At 34.2% G+C, this 14398-nt stretch overlaps 1 protein-coding gene across 7 annotated transcripts; it reads right to left on the bottom strand.

The window, feature by feature from the left end:
• Positions 1-316: 316 nt before the first annotated feature.
• Positions 317-13592, bottom strand: LOC145636127 (uncharacterized). Of its 7 annotated transcripts, none has more exons than XM_081687586.1 (12): positions 13234-13592; positions 7843-7903; positions 7560-7607; positions 4501-4568; positions 3553-3824; positions 2802-3453; positions 2460-2704; positions 2150-2342; positions 1956-2048; positions 1739-1855; positions 1318-1656; positions 317-1219 (listed from the first exon to the last, which is right to left on the bottom strand). In XM_081687586.1, exons 9-12 carry the CDS (start codon positions 1992-1994, stop codon positions 1187-1189), a joined length of 528 nt encoding a protein of 175 aa, XP_081543712.1. In that variant the 5' UTR covers positions 1995-2048; positions 2150-2342; positions 2460-2704; positions 2802-3453; positions 3553-3824; positions 4501-4568; positions 7560-7607; positions 7843-7903; positions 13234-13592; the 3' UTR covers positions 317-1186. The 7 variants fall into 6 exon arrangements, 1 of the variants encoding a protein (XP_081543712.1); XR_014114032.1 differs by having other exon boundaries at positions 1747-1855; XR_014114036.1 differs by having other exon boundaries at positions 2150-2339.
• Positions 13593-14398: the final 806 nt, after the last annotated feature.

The raw sequence follows: 14398 nt of genomic DNA, 5'->3' as shown, positions 1-14398 counted from the left end.
TTTATAGATTAATAGGTAACATTTATTATTATTATTATTATTATTATTATTATTATTATTATTATTATTATTATTATTATTATTATTATTATTATTATTATTATTATTATTATTATTATTATTATTATTATTATTATTATTATTATTATTATTATTATTATTATTATTATTATTATTATTATTATTATTATTATTATTATTATTATTATTATTATTTTTTAAAAAATATAAGAAAACATAAATTATATGTACAACAACTATATGAATACGTAATCAACACATAATAGAAAATAATTTGGATTGAAATAACTTCATATTTCTCACAAAAAAAATCCATAAACACCAATTTAAATGTTTGGCCAAACAATATAATAATCCAAACACAAAGAATATTAAGTTCGATCTCAAGCTTGGAAAAAGTAAGGAAAAACAAAAAACTTCCAAATTTCAAAAAAGACAACGATAACAATAAAAAAACATTAATAATAACAGCGTATAGCAGTAGCTACACAACTAGCTAGCAGAACGGCAAATGTCATCAGCAGTCTTTAGCAGCAACTAGCAGTAGACAGTAGTGGAAGCTTTCAGCAATAGCAGACATGAATTGGCAGCAACCAGCAGTAGTAGACATGAGTTGGCAACCGAATGAGCAAGATTCAGCAGCAAAACAACAGCAAAACAGCTGAAAACAGCAATAGAGACAGCAGTAGCAGCAAAACAGCAGCGAAATAGCTCGAAACAACAGCGAAATAGCTCGAAACAGCAGCAAAACAGCTCGAAATAGCAGCCAAACAGCGCGAAACAGCAGCAAAACAGCTCAAAACTGCTGAAAACAGCAACAGAGACAGCAATAGCAGCAAAACAGCAGCAAAACACCTCAAAACAGCAGCAAAACAGCTCGAAACAGCAGCGAAACAGCTCAAAACTGCTGAAAACAGCAACAGAGACAGCAATAGCAACAAAACAGCAGCAAAACACCTCAAAACAGCAGCAAAACAGCTTGAAACAGCAGCAAAACAGCTCAAAACAGCAGCAAAACAGCTGAAAACAGCAGCAAAACAGCAACAGAGACAACAGTAGCAGCAAAATAGCTCGAAACAGCAGCAAAACAGATCAAAACAGCAGCAAAATAGCGGTAGCAGTAGCAAAAAAGCAGTAAAAGAAAGTTCTTGTTGATCATGAATTGCTATCCCAATTCTTCATCTTCATCCGTTTGATCCTATGTGTGAAAGCATCATGTGTAAAAAAACTAGAACAAAAATTAAATAATTCAATAATAAGAGTTTGTGCTATTTAAAAGATTATACATTAACTTACCTCATTTCCTTGTTGCTCATTAGAGTGTACAATGGGAATATGATTTGTAAGTTCTGGATTGGATGACACATTTTCAAGTGATCGAGTCAAAGTATCCAACACTTCAGGATCACTTTGCTTGAGCATCTTCATTAATTCTGCTACAGTTTCTTTCACAATTTGGTCTTTATAGGGCTTTAAGAACTCATCGGGAATTATTGGATTGTTGCTCTTTCCCCTTAGTGAACATATCCCTTGTTGCTTTTTTCTATGGCCAAAGTTATTTGGTTTATTCATTACTTCATAGTATGCAACATCTCCATCAATTTCACTTTGAATTTGTACCTCCTCCATCTTGTCCTATAATGGGAATATAACAATCAAACAACTAATTTGAGACAAATAATCATATTCAAAAAAATATGCAAACAACAGGACTTACAATGTTACTTTGGGTGGGCTCATAAGATGTTTTGTATTTCTTATCTGGTTTCCTTTTATAACTTTCTTTGTACATGAGTGCCAAGGATGGTGGCTTTTTTTCAACATCTAGTTGTTGCTAGAATAAAAAAAAATACATCCAAATAAGAATTGAATGAATATTGTTTACATGATCCTAGTGAGAAAGATATAGAAGGAAAAATGGTATAAAAATATACCAATTTATGCTGTTTCCTCGCTAAAGTCATAGGACCCATGGTGTGCCTATCTTTTTTATCTATACTTATTTCCCTTTTCTTTTGGCTGTCTTCCTGCATGCATGCATAACACACGGTTCATAGTTTAACACATTTCAATTCGAGAAAGAAATAAACAATTGTAATATAAATGATAACAAACAACATAACTCTACCTGGACTGGTTCCAAATTCCAAAATTCTAGCAACTCTTTGAAATGTGCTTCTGGAATTGTATTAGGTGGATTTGCCAACCTATCACCATCATTGTCTTACGGAGTAAAGTGTGTTGCCTTTACACTACATTTATATCTACACCACAGCCTTCCCACGGATGTCAAAACACAATCTTTACCTTTTTCATTTCTTCTGTATTAAGTAAAATATTAAACAACAAATTAGGAAGCAATAAATTACGTCAGCCACTTGACATATAATAGCACATAAACTAATCAAATCACACCATTTAAAAAAAAAGGTGCATACCTTCACGTAACTCCAAATTTGTTCCTTGTCTGGAACATAATGCCAACTAATCTTGTTCAACGGTGCTAGAGAAGAATTACGAGCTAAAGTCCCTAAGAATCTTGTAAATGTATTCACAGTCTTATCATCGGGACCAATAGGCTTTCCCATTTCATTAAGAACAATAGGCTTACGCTCCTCTAAAGTCCATTCATGGACATCTTTACACATAGTTGGTCCTCTAGTTCGCTTACTTTTTGGAGGTGCTACATGAATATTAACTCGACAAAGTCATTAAAATCATATATTGCTCTTAACATATCTATCTTAAAATATTTAGAACGGAATGATAGTGATCATTACCTATTTGTTCACTTTCTTGCTCTTGATTCATTAGTGGTACATCTTGCATTATTCCTAGCTCCTCAGGGGTAAGAGTACTCAAATCCTCACTAAAAGCATCTTCTTCATCGTCATATTGTTCCAAAATGCGTTCATTTGAACCCATATGATTCTCATAATCTTCTTGTAAGTCATGTCCAAATCTTTGTGGTTGTGAAAAACTTTGTGCTTGTGAACTCCCTAAATGCCAATCTGAACTAGCCATGTTAACAGGCTGTGAACTAGTCATGTTAACAGGTCGTAGTTGTCGTCGTAGTAATAAATCACTTTGTTTTGCTCTCCTCTCTTTTTCACGTAACTGTGTTTGCATTTGCCTATAAGCACTGAGTGAACCAGGGGCAACCACTGTCTTACTCTGCCCTGTCTTAGTTTGGATACCATTCCCAATCCCAACCTCTTTCTCTTGCTGATTATGGATTCCTGATTTTTTCTGTGCAGTAGACTTGCCCAATTGGATTTTTCTTTATGTTGAATCTCTCCCTTGTAATCCTTGATCAGAGTGTTGTCTCTCGGTGTCTTGAAGATGCATCTTAATTTGATTAGCCATTGGTACTGAAGAGACACATGCCGTGTCCTTATTGTTTGTGGTTATCTTCCCTCTCAATGCCAAAACCTGAAATTAAGTATTCACGAGAATCATTAAACAAGTATTACATGATTTTTGAACAGTTATGATTCACAAAATTAAGTTGTCAAAAAAAAAATTTACCACCTTCTTTGAACGAGATCTCAAGTTTACAGCATTTTTCCTTATCTCATTTTCATCCTCTTCACTTGAGTGGTTCAGTTCACCCTCTTCATCAGGTGTATACTCGTTAGTATCTTTAGTCACCTTCTTCCTTTTTTTCGTTTGTTTCGATCCCTTCATTGACTGTTTCATTTCATAAGCCATGGATGTAACCCCTAAATCCTTCATTCTGATTCTATTTTGTTTTATAGTTTTTTGTCTAAGTTTCTCATATTCTTCCATCTAAATCTTTCTTCCTACAAAGAACACACAAGGCATTAAGTTAGAAATTCCACCAGAACAAAAACTCAGCAGTCAGCACAAGTGACACAAAATTCAGAATTCTCTATTATATTTATATAGTAACCTGATAGTCTGATAAGTAATCCAAAAACCAACTAAAAAAAAGGTCCAAGTAAGCAAAACTTAGTTTATATTATGCAAGGTATATACACCACAGAGAGTTGATTATTTGACAGGTTGGGGTGATGGGAATTGAACCTCCAACCTCTTAGTTGAGAGGGTGGGATCTCTAATTTTCTACCATCAAGTTCCCACTTGATTCTCATACCTTACTGCTTCTTTGAATGCAGGAAATGAAATCACATATATACTTCGTATTAAGCATGCAACAATGTTATGCAGTTATTGTGTACGAGTAAGAAGTTTAAGACCATTAATAGACACAATCCATGGCTTTATGTAATTTCACAACATAATAAGAACAATTTCTTTTTGGAAGTGGTCAAAGCCCTCAAAGGTTGTTATATACATACCTAGATAAAGCTATCTGAATATATACCCAGCAACTTGTCTAGCAAATGAAGAGACATGGGTACAAACTGTAAGACAACCAGCATATCAAAACTAAAACACAGGCTTTGCACAACAATAACAAGAAGCCACAGGGGCAAGCTAAGAATTATGACATACTTATAAACATAAAATCAGCAACTTCAAAACTCTGAACCAGTCACGAAGACAGCAACATGAGCTGAAATCTGCAGAAAAGAGTCAAGACAGTAGAAAAGGAGCTAGAAGTCACTACTCTGAACTCAGGAGATTGGGGTCTAAAACACAAATCTTACAGAGTATTTGATACACAGAAGCACACACTCAAGCCAGCAATAACTCTAATAACAGCTTCAAGAACATAAAATCAGATGCTGAGTTGCTCTTTCTGTGCTCAGTTTCTCAGGTGCTCGAATCTACTTAACAAAGGTAATAAGCTGTTAAACCCGTATCCTAATTAGTGAAAGTATCCTAATTACTTAACAAAGGTAATAAGCTTAGGTCCTGTTTTTAAAAGGGACTAGCTAACTGATTAGCACTCCCTAAGCATGCCAGGCATATTGTGTACTTTGTATATGTTCACTGGAACGAACCAAGTTCAGCTACCAAATGAGCTATGTTACTCAGACTAGGCTAAAACAGTTGAACATGACCATGTTATGAAAATTATACTAGTACTTAAGTTACATACCCGTATCCACGTGTCAAGTTTGGTGAAATGTAGATTTAGAGTAAAATACAAAGTATTAAAAGAGTGTAGGAAGTTAGGAACTGTATTTATATTTAGGTTACCCTCAATAAGTTACAGAGAAATCACAAAAATTATGCTGCCAATCAAATGTACTTGGGACTTGGGAATTTTTATGTCTTAGGAATTCTGTTTTGGAAATAAACTCATGAAAACTATGACTTAATATAGGAACTACTCCGTAATTTTTTTATAGATGAAATGAGACCATTGTTTAAATGCACACTCTTTTTGCATGGTTTTTTTCCTTTGATGATATTATCAAAAGTAACTGAATTTCAATAACCTTCAATTGAACGACATTATGATCTGAATTTATTATGGAGTAAGTTCTTTTAAGGAACATGATTTATGTATGCCGCCTCAAGTCATCTATGCTTCTGGCTAAATCTGTTCATCTCTTAGAGGTATTACTAGCTAGCTTCCTTTGTGTTTTACAAGTTGGGGTTTAACTCCCTTTGTGCATGCTGTCAAAAAAAAAAAATATATAGCTTCATGTCCTGCACCCGTGCAGTTAAGCTTAAGCTTTACAAACTAATAGATATCAATATATGCCAATCTTCGGAATCTTCCTATGAAGTGAATTTCTATATTGTTATCTATGTTTGTGTGACCAATTTCTTGATGAACATTGCGGAAGATCAATGCTACGCTGAAGATATATCTTATATGCTCTAGCAGCATACTGGTGTGTACATCAGTGCAAGATCCATCACCAGAAAAGGAAATTTATCAGCTAATTGAAGTGAGGCTGAGCAGCATGATGATGTAGCTGAAATTGTTTATAATCAATATGATATTTTTAGAATGGTAGGATGGTCTGATGTTGAGTTTCCATCTCGATTTCATTTTGAGAGAGGAAGGAAACAAGGGGGAGGAAGCTTTAAAAAGTACATAATTGATGAATATTCGGAATATAGGTTGTAGCACCCTCTAGTATGTTTAATGTGTGTTATTTTATAAACTTGTGTTTTGATCTCACATCATGGATACCATAACTCAAAAAAGAATTTAATAGCCTAAATCTTGCTAATAGTCTGAGGTAATCAAGCTGCTTGAAGAGATTAATAGCCTAAAGCTATTGTTATCGTTATCATCTTAATCAATCAATCGATAATTCAAGCTTTCCCCCAATTAAACATCAAGATGACAGTTATAATTTATACTTAGATTGTTAAACTAGGCATAAATCACCAATTTTGAGCATGTGTTTTATACTTAAATTGCTAAGCAAGAATTTATATGACCTGTCTAGTGTCCACTAATGTTAATAAGCATTACCTTGGTCTTTGAAATAATTTTGATTCTCTCACCAGAAATTGTGAGGAGATTTGCTAAGTTAAAAGAATATAAGGAGGGAAACATTGAAGCAGAAAATGTAGCTTTTGATAGATACATGCAGAATATCAGTTTACTAAAAGAGGTGTTCAATGTTAATTCCGAGAGGCCTGTTAGAATTAAGGTGTTCAGGAAGAGGATCACAAAAGTAGCTAAAAATTCAACCGAAATTGCACACACCACACCCAAAAAAAGGCAACACACTAGATCACAATTCCTCTACAATAAATTGTTGCACCAAGATATAAGCATATACAACTGAAATTTCAACACAAGTCAGATCACAATTTCATCAAAAAACTCTCATTTATAATGACAGAATTAAATATACAACACAAGTCAAGAGATCAAATTACTCCCCACGCATGACTCATACAACAAACAGTTGCATCAGGTTCATTAAAATGTAAGGGACTAATCACAACTCTAATCATTCAATTCTCATGCTCATAATCAATTCACATGTTCTGAATTAGCTCTGAATTTCAATTCTGAAATTCAGCACTGAATTCAGTTCTGAATTTCAGTTCTGAATTCAGTTCTGAATTTCAGTTCTGAATTCAGTTCTGGATTTCAGTTCTGAATTCAGCTCTGGAGTTCAGTTCTGAATTCAGTTCTGGATTTCAGTTCTGAACTCAGCTCTGGATTTCAGTTCTGAATTCAGCTCTGGATTTCAGTTCTGAATTCAGCTCTGAATTTCAGTTCTGAAATTCAACACTGAATTCAATTCTGGATTTCAGCACTGAATTCAGCTCTGGATTTCAGGTCTGAATTCAGCTCTGGATTCCAGTTCTGAATTCAGTTCTGGATTCCAGTTCTGAATTCAGCTCTGGATTTCAGTTCTGAATTCAGCTCTAGATTTCAGTTCTGAATTCAGCGCTGGATTTCAATATACTCAAAGGTACCAAAATTCCCAAGTATGATGGTGCAAGTTGGCTGCAGCAAAGTTTAATTAAGACACCAAGGTCCGTCATTGCAAAATTAAGAATCATAATCAGAGCATACATACAATTCATGAAGCTCTTTGCTCAAAATGAATACACAATAGCACAGAAACATAACCTGAAAAAAGCAGTTGAGCACAGAAAAAGCACAGAAAGAGCATGCATATCACCTGAGCAGAGGAAAAGCACCTAAGCACAGAAAAAGCACCTAAAACCACCTGAGCACCAGATTGCAGTAAAACTCTGATTAGCTAATAGTCTAAGTCATATATTGATCTTGCTAATACTCAGACTCAGACTGTTAGCAAGATTAATTTACCTCACACGCTAGCTTTATAAATCTTGCAAAAAGTGTGACGCAAATTAATCTTCCTAGAACTAAAGTCTGATCATTTATAATCATGCAGTGCGAAGATTAAAGTTCATTGAAATTATGTAAATAATAGAAAGTACCTTAGTGAATCCCACACAACTAACCTGCTGCCCGAGCACCAAGATACCACACAGCTCAAAACTGCCAAATGTAAATACTGTCACTATAGTATCAAACCTCAAATAAATTTAATAATTTATATAAAGGTTAGAGTAAATTCTGTAGCACAACACTAAATTTAACAACTTATAAATTTCATAAGAAAACAAGTTCAAACAGAAAAATAGAACACTTCAATAATAGTTTGTCAAATCTAAATAATAAGTTCAAACGAAGGATAATTATTATAAAAAAAAATAATCCAAACATGTCACTTTGATGGTTCCATCCAATCCCAATCAGTTTCATCTTTATCGGAACTTTCTTCGTGATTATGATCCCTCCTTTCATGGTCAACGGGCACCTCAACTCTGTCATAAGGAGCTTCTCTGCACCAACTTTGGTGTTCATCTCCATCAGTAGCCAGAATTACATCCTCTGCGGGTTCACGAACTTCATTCATATATGTGTGTTCAGATTGCCCCTCGGCATAAAAAAAGTCTCTTGGCAAATTTCTGTGCACATAATGCCAATCTTCTTCAAGGCCGTCTTGAGTGTAGAACACTTGATGCACTTGTGATGCCAAGACAAAAGGATCATCTTTAGAACACAATTTCTTAAAGTTAACGCGAGTGAGTCCATAATCATCTACTTCCACATGGAACCAATCACACTCAAACAACACAACATTAAATGCACTCCAATAATCGACCTCAATTATCAATTTTATAGCCCCATAATATGTGACATTACCAAGAACAGGATTGTGATCCTTGCTACTTGAAAAGCTTGGAGTCAAAGCGGTTAAAGAGACTCCGCTATTTTGGGTTTTACACCTTTCATCATGATCTCTAGTGTAGAACTTATATCCATTACAAAAATATCCGGTGTACCTCCTTGCAATAGTAGAAGGACCTTTTGATAGCCACTTAATATGATCCGGGACATTATCCACTATAACCTTTTCTCTAAACCAAACCAAGAATTCATTGCTATGCTCTTGCGCCTCTTTCCACCTTCTTTTTCGTTTGTCTCTAGACTTCTTCTTCACAAACTCTTCATGTTCCCTTCATAGTATTAACCATATAAGTAAGGTAATAAAACAATATAAATGTAAACACAGTTGATAAGATATTAAAAAAATTACTCACTTGATGTAATTCTCAACTTGGTCATCTTCACAATTAAACAACACATAACGATGTGCTAGAGCCATTGTGTCTGAATCAAGAGTGTATGCCTTCCCTTTCTTCTTCCCTTTCTTTTTCCTCCCAAGAGGATAACCTGCCTTAGGGAATAAAGGTGATTCTTCATCAATTTCATCAGTTTTCTCTTGACTTTTGTTAAACCACTTAGATCGTTTCTTTACACTAGCATTCAAATACCTAGAGCAAAATATCAAGCACTCTTCAGCCAAATAACCTTCCGCTATAGAAGCCTAAGAGCGACATCGGTTTTTAACATATGATTTTAACTTTCCGAGGTACCTTTCTATAGGGTACATCCACCAATCACACACCGGTCCACCACGCTTGATTTCATCAACCAAATGAATTGGTAAGTGGATCATTATGTCAAAAAAAGAAGGTGGAAATATTCTTTCTAGTTCACAAAGAGTCTCGACAATTCCTGCTTGAAGACGATCCAAATCTTTCGGATTGATGACTCTCTTGCATATTTCCCTAAAAATGCCACTCAATCTCATAAGAGGTAAAGCAACGTGCTTTGGTAAAGTTTTTCTAATTGCTGACGGAAGCAAGTGTTGCATTATTATATGAGCATCATGACTCTTGTATTCTGATATTTTCCCCTCCTTGACTTGTACACACCTTGTAATATTTGATGCACAACCTTGAGGCAGCTTTGCCTTCTTCAAAACACTACAAAATATGCTTTTCTCTTCCTTTGTCATTGAGAATGATGCTTTGGGCAGTAAAACATACCGCTCGTCATCTGTATCTATAGGATGTAGTTCTTCCCTTATACCCATTTCTTGCAGATCTAATCGAGCCTTATGATGATCTTTTGACTTTCCAGGTACGTCTAACAAAGTTGCCAACACATTATCACATACATTTTTTTCGATGTGCATGACATCCAAATGATGACGACAACCACAATCTTTCCAATAAGGCAAAGTGTGGAAGACAGAGGACTTTCTCCAAGGACAATCTACATATTTCTTCTTTGGTTGTAACTTTCCAAACTTATTTTCCCAGTTTTTCAACAAGCTTAAAATTTGATCCCCTGTTAAAGGATCTGGAGATGTCCTCTCTTCCTTTTCCCCATTAAAAGACACCATATCATGCCGCCAAGGATGATTTTCATCTAACCATCGACGATGAGCCAAATAACAAGATTTGTTACTATTACTCAAGTGATGATGATCAGTCTCATAGTGACAATAAGGGCATGCAAACTTCCCTTTGGTGCTCCAACCCGATAACATAGCATAACCTGGAAAGTCGCTAGTGGTTGATTGTAAAGCTGCATGCATCTTAAATGTTTGACGCTTCGCCGCATCATAGGTGTCTAACCCATACTCCCAAAAATCTTTGAGTTCTTGAACCAATGGTTGAAGATAGACATCAATGTCATTTCCAGGAGAGGTGGGCCCAGGAATAAGGAGATATAGCATTAAGAATTTTGGCTTCAAGCACAACCATGGTGGTAAGTTATAATTAATTAAAACAACAGGCCATGTACTATGTTGTGTGCTCATAGTTCGAAATGGATTGAATCCGTCACTTGCGAGGCCCAAACGAACATTACAGCAAAATCTGGGTACTTTTGGTCAAACTCTTTCCATGCCTCACCATCAGCGGGATGCCGCAATAACTCATCTTTCTTTCTTTCTTCATCGTGCCACCTCATTAGCTCTGTTGTTTTTGAACACATGTACAACCTTTGAAGCCTTGGTTTAAGAGGGAAATGCCAAAGAACTTTTTCAGGGACTTGATGCACTTTCTTAGGTGGTTGATTGCTAATATCTTCTTGGGATTCAGTCTGTGTTTCTTTCCACCTTGGAGCATGACAAACATAGCAAGACGTGGCAGCTTCATGCTCCTTCCAATATAGCATACAATCATTACGACATGCATCAATCTTGTCATAATGAAGACCCAAATCTTTTATCAATTTCTTTGCCTCATTAATTGGATGCATGCGGTAACACTTCTTGAAAAAGCTCCAAAAACTCTGAAATTGCTATATTAGTTAACCCATGAGTACACTTCAAAAGGTAAAAACGAATAATAAAGGATAGCTTTGAAAATTTTTTGCACCCAGGATATAACTCTTGTTTACCATCTTCAACTAACTTATAAAACTTCTTAGCCTCATCATTCGGCTCATCTCCAACACCTTCATACCTTTCTGCCACATCTCTATGAACATCATATATCAGACGTTCAATATCATCATGCATGTCTTCAACATCCCTCTTAGTATTTGATGTTGATGACATGCCCTTTTCATAACAATGTCATCCTTCAGTGCCAGGCTCAATCCCGTTTGCAATCAAATGATTGAACACTGTCTCTCTACGATGCCAAAAGCGATGATAGCACGCCTTACAAGGGCAAGTAATTTGATCTCCAATTGCTCGTGAAGAGAACGCTTTATCTAAATAATCCTCTACACCTTTCTCATACTCATGACTAGATTGTAAGAAGTTGGTCCAACTACTCATTTCGTCTCCTTTATCAAAATTTAAACACAACGAATTTAAAGATTTAAAATATTGGCATATAATTTTAACATTTATAAAAGGAATGAGAATATCCATGGAAATAAACGCCCATAAATTCAACCTTGTATATGTGATAACAATAAAAATCAAACAAGTAGGTCCAAATGTATGCTTAGATTAGAAGACTACTATACTTCATAGAAGAAAACAGCTTAATTAAGGAAACTTTATCCCTGTCTTTAGGTTACTATCATCTAAAAAGTGCAAATCGCTTTTTTTTTTTTTTTTTTTTTTTTTTTACACAAGGCAGAGGTATACACTTCTGCTCATAGTTCTAGGTAGGCTTATACAATCTGTCAGATCTTCACCAAAGTTTCAGGGATGAATGGGTTTGGACTATGGAGTGAGAATGGAAGATGAAAAGTAGAGAAGATGGGTAGAGGATAAAGAGGTAAAGGGCAAGTTCCACATTGGGAAGGGGTAATAAAACAGAGGGGAATGGGAACTCTAAGAATTTAATAGCGATATTCAATGGTAAAAACCACCCACCTAACAGCGACAAAGGGAAAGAGCATTTTAAACCACCTTCCCCTTTATTGATATCCACAAAACACAGGACCAGGAGAATATGCCAACTTTCTAAAGTATTGTTCTGCTTGAGGAGTAGTTATTTCTATCCTCATGGTGATAATTCTCTTTGAAATAGAAAAATAAAACACTTTAATAATAGTTCGTCAAATCCAAATAATGAGTTTCTCACCCATTATCACATTACCACATACTATGATTGCAATATACTCTAGTTCAATGCTTGCTCTTCTTCTTGCAATTATCAATCTGCTTAATTTTACAATGAAACCTCTACTTTTATCTCTAGTTTTCTTTAAAAGATATGATTTCATTTTTTATTTTAATTGTTGGGTGCCTAGATTTCTTTTCATTCTGGTATATGGTGGTGGCAATTATGTTTATGGATCATATACTATGTTAATTTAACTGATCAATTCAAAACATGCCATGTTTTTCCAGTTTAATTTCATCATGTCTCAACTTCTTTTTACTCCAGGTAGTACGCTTACATATATACCAAGTATATGAACCAAATTTTGAGATGTTTTCTCTGTTTTTAGAACATATTGTATCAAGTTATCAGAAATAATACTCTGCCTTTCAGATTAGTTTTTACACTTTCTGTATTCATTTCAATGTTGACAATAACAATACAATCTAGCTAATCAATAATCACTTGGTGAAACAGGAAGATGTAGGGGTGATGGCTGATCTTATACTCAACAGTACAATAACCATTAGACTAAAAAATATAACAGTGTTCATTTGGATCATTCGGTTTTTACTCTATACATAAATCAGCTAACAACAATTCTAAAACTTCTCACACAATGCAAACAAGGTTTAGAAATAGAAACTACAATGTTCTCTACGACATGCATGAACTAAAAAAAAAAGCCAATAGCACACAATTAAAATTCAGAATCACAAACCAAACTTGAAATACCCAAATCAAAAAATTCAATTAAAAAATAGAACCATATCAAACACAAAGCCAATAACCATTCACAATTCAATTGAAAAATAAACGCTTTCATTCATACATTATTGAAAATTAAAGGTTAAATAACCAAAAAAATTAGAAAACCATCCATCACAAATCATTAAGTACCTGAAATTAGAAGCACGAATACAATGAAACCCAATATCACGATGAAATTGCTCGAGATGACTTGATTTCAGATGAAATTGCGCGAGACGAACTGATTATCTAACGAAACTTCAGATGAAATTGCGCGAGATTATGATGAAATTATGGAGATGGAATTATAGATTTTTGCTTAAACCTAATTGATTATCTATCGTTGCTAGGGCGCTGATGAACTGGGAATGAAGATGAAATTTTTTTTTGAGAGATTGCAATATTCTTTTCTTCTTGTTTTTTTTTATTAATCTGGCGGTTTTGGCCCAAATTTTCTATTAAGTTTGGCGGCTAATTGGCTATTTTAATGAATTGGTATAAGTTTTGAGATTAACACTTGTATTTTTTAAGTTTATTTAAATGTTTTATTTATTTTGTTTTTCCAAAAAATAAGGTAACATCTATATTTGTGTTACCATCAAATGCTACCTATTTTAAAAGTGATACTTTAAAATGTTACCTATGCTAAAAGTGCTACATTAAGTGATACAATTTAATAAAGTGTTACAAAGTGATACTTATAAATCTAATATTTTGCATTTTAAGAAGTGTTACCAATCATGTGTTACATAAACTCAATTATGCACTAGTGTATTGGCAATCACTTGAATTATAATCATATTAACCCTAAACAAGATTATTAATTATCTTATTAAGTGTGATTACAAGTACCAATTCCCTTTAAACATGCATAAAAGGCGTGATCAAGCAATAACAATAAATATATATCAAGCAACATAATAATAATCATAAAATCATAATTAAAAATAATCATCATAACAATAATTATAACAATTATAATCATAAATCATAAAAATAATCATAATAATGTTAAAGCATAATAATAGCAAGATCCTAGGCATGATACTAACAACATTAATAACAAACCCTAGCATGTCACTAAACAATAAAAATCATAACTTTAACCCTAACATGATACTAACAATCATAAATATTAGGAAGAACATAAAAGGCATCATTCTTTTAATCATACTTAATAATAAAGTTACCCTAGACATGATACTAGGATGATCAAAACGCCCTAACATAACATTAGGAATCATAATAACAACCTAAGCATGATTTCTACATAATAACATTATTAAAAACCACTAAAGCACTTACTTGGATGCCT

This window comes from Chenopodium album, chromosome 6, assembly GCF_948465745.1.
Source record: "Chenopodium album chromosome 6, dcCheAlbu1.1, whole genome shotgun sequence".
Classification (NCBI taxonomy): domain Eukaryota; kingdom Viridiplantae; phylum Streptophyta; class Magnoliopsida; order Caryophyllales; family Amaranthaceae; genus Chenopodium; species Chenopodium album.
The sequence above is the reverse complement of the archived record's forward strand: the minus strand, read 5'-3'. Positions and strand labels throughout refer to the sequence as shown.

Bases quoted from the DNA above. Each gene is read 5' to 3' on its own strand.
- LOC145636127 (XM_081687586.1), bottom strand. From the start codon at position 1,994: ATGGGTCCTATGACTTTAGCGAGGAAACAGCATAAATTG. The intron at 1,856-1,955 runs GTATATTTTTAT...TTTTTATTCTAG, and splicing joins CGAGGAAACAGCATAAATTG to CAACAACTAGATGTTGAAAA. The intron at 1,220-1,317 runs GTAAGTTAATGT...TTTCACACATAG, and splicing joins ATGAGCAACAAGGAAATGAG to GATCAAACGGATGAAGATGA.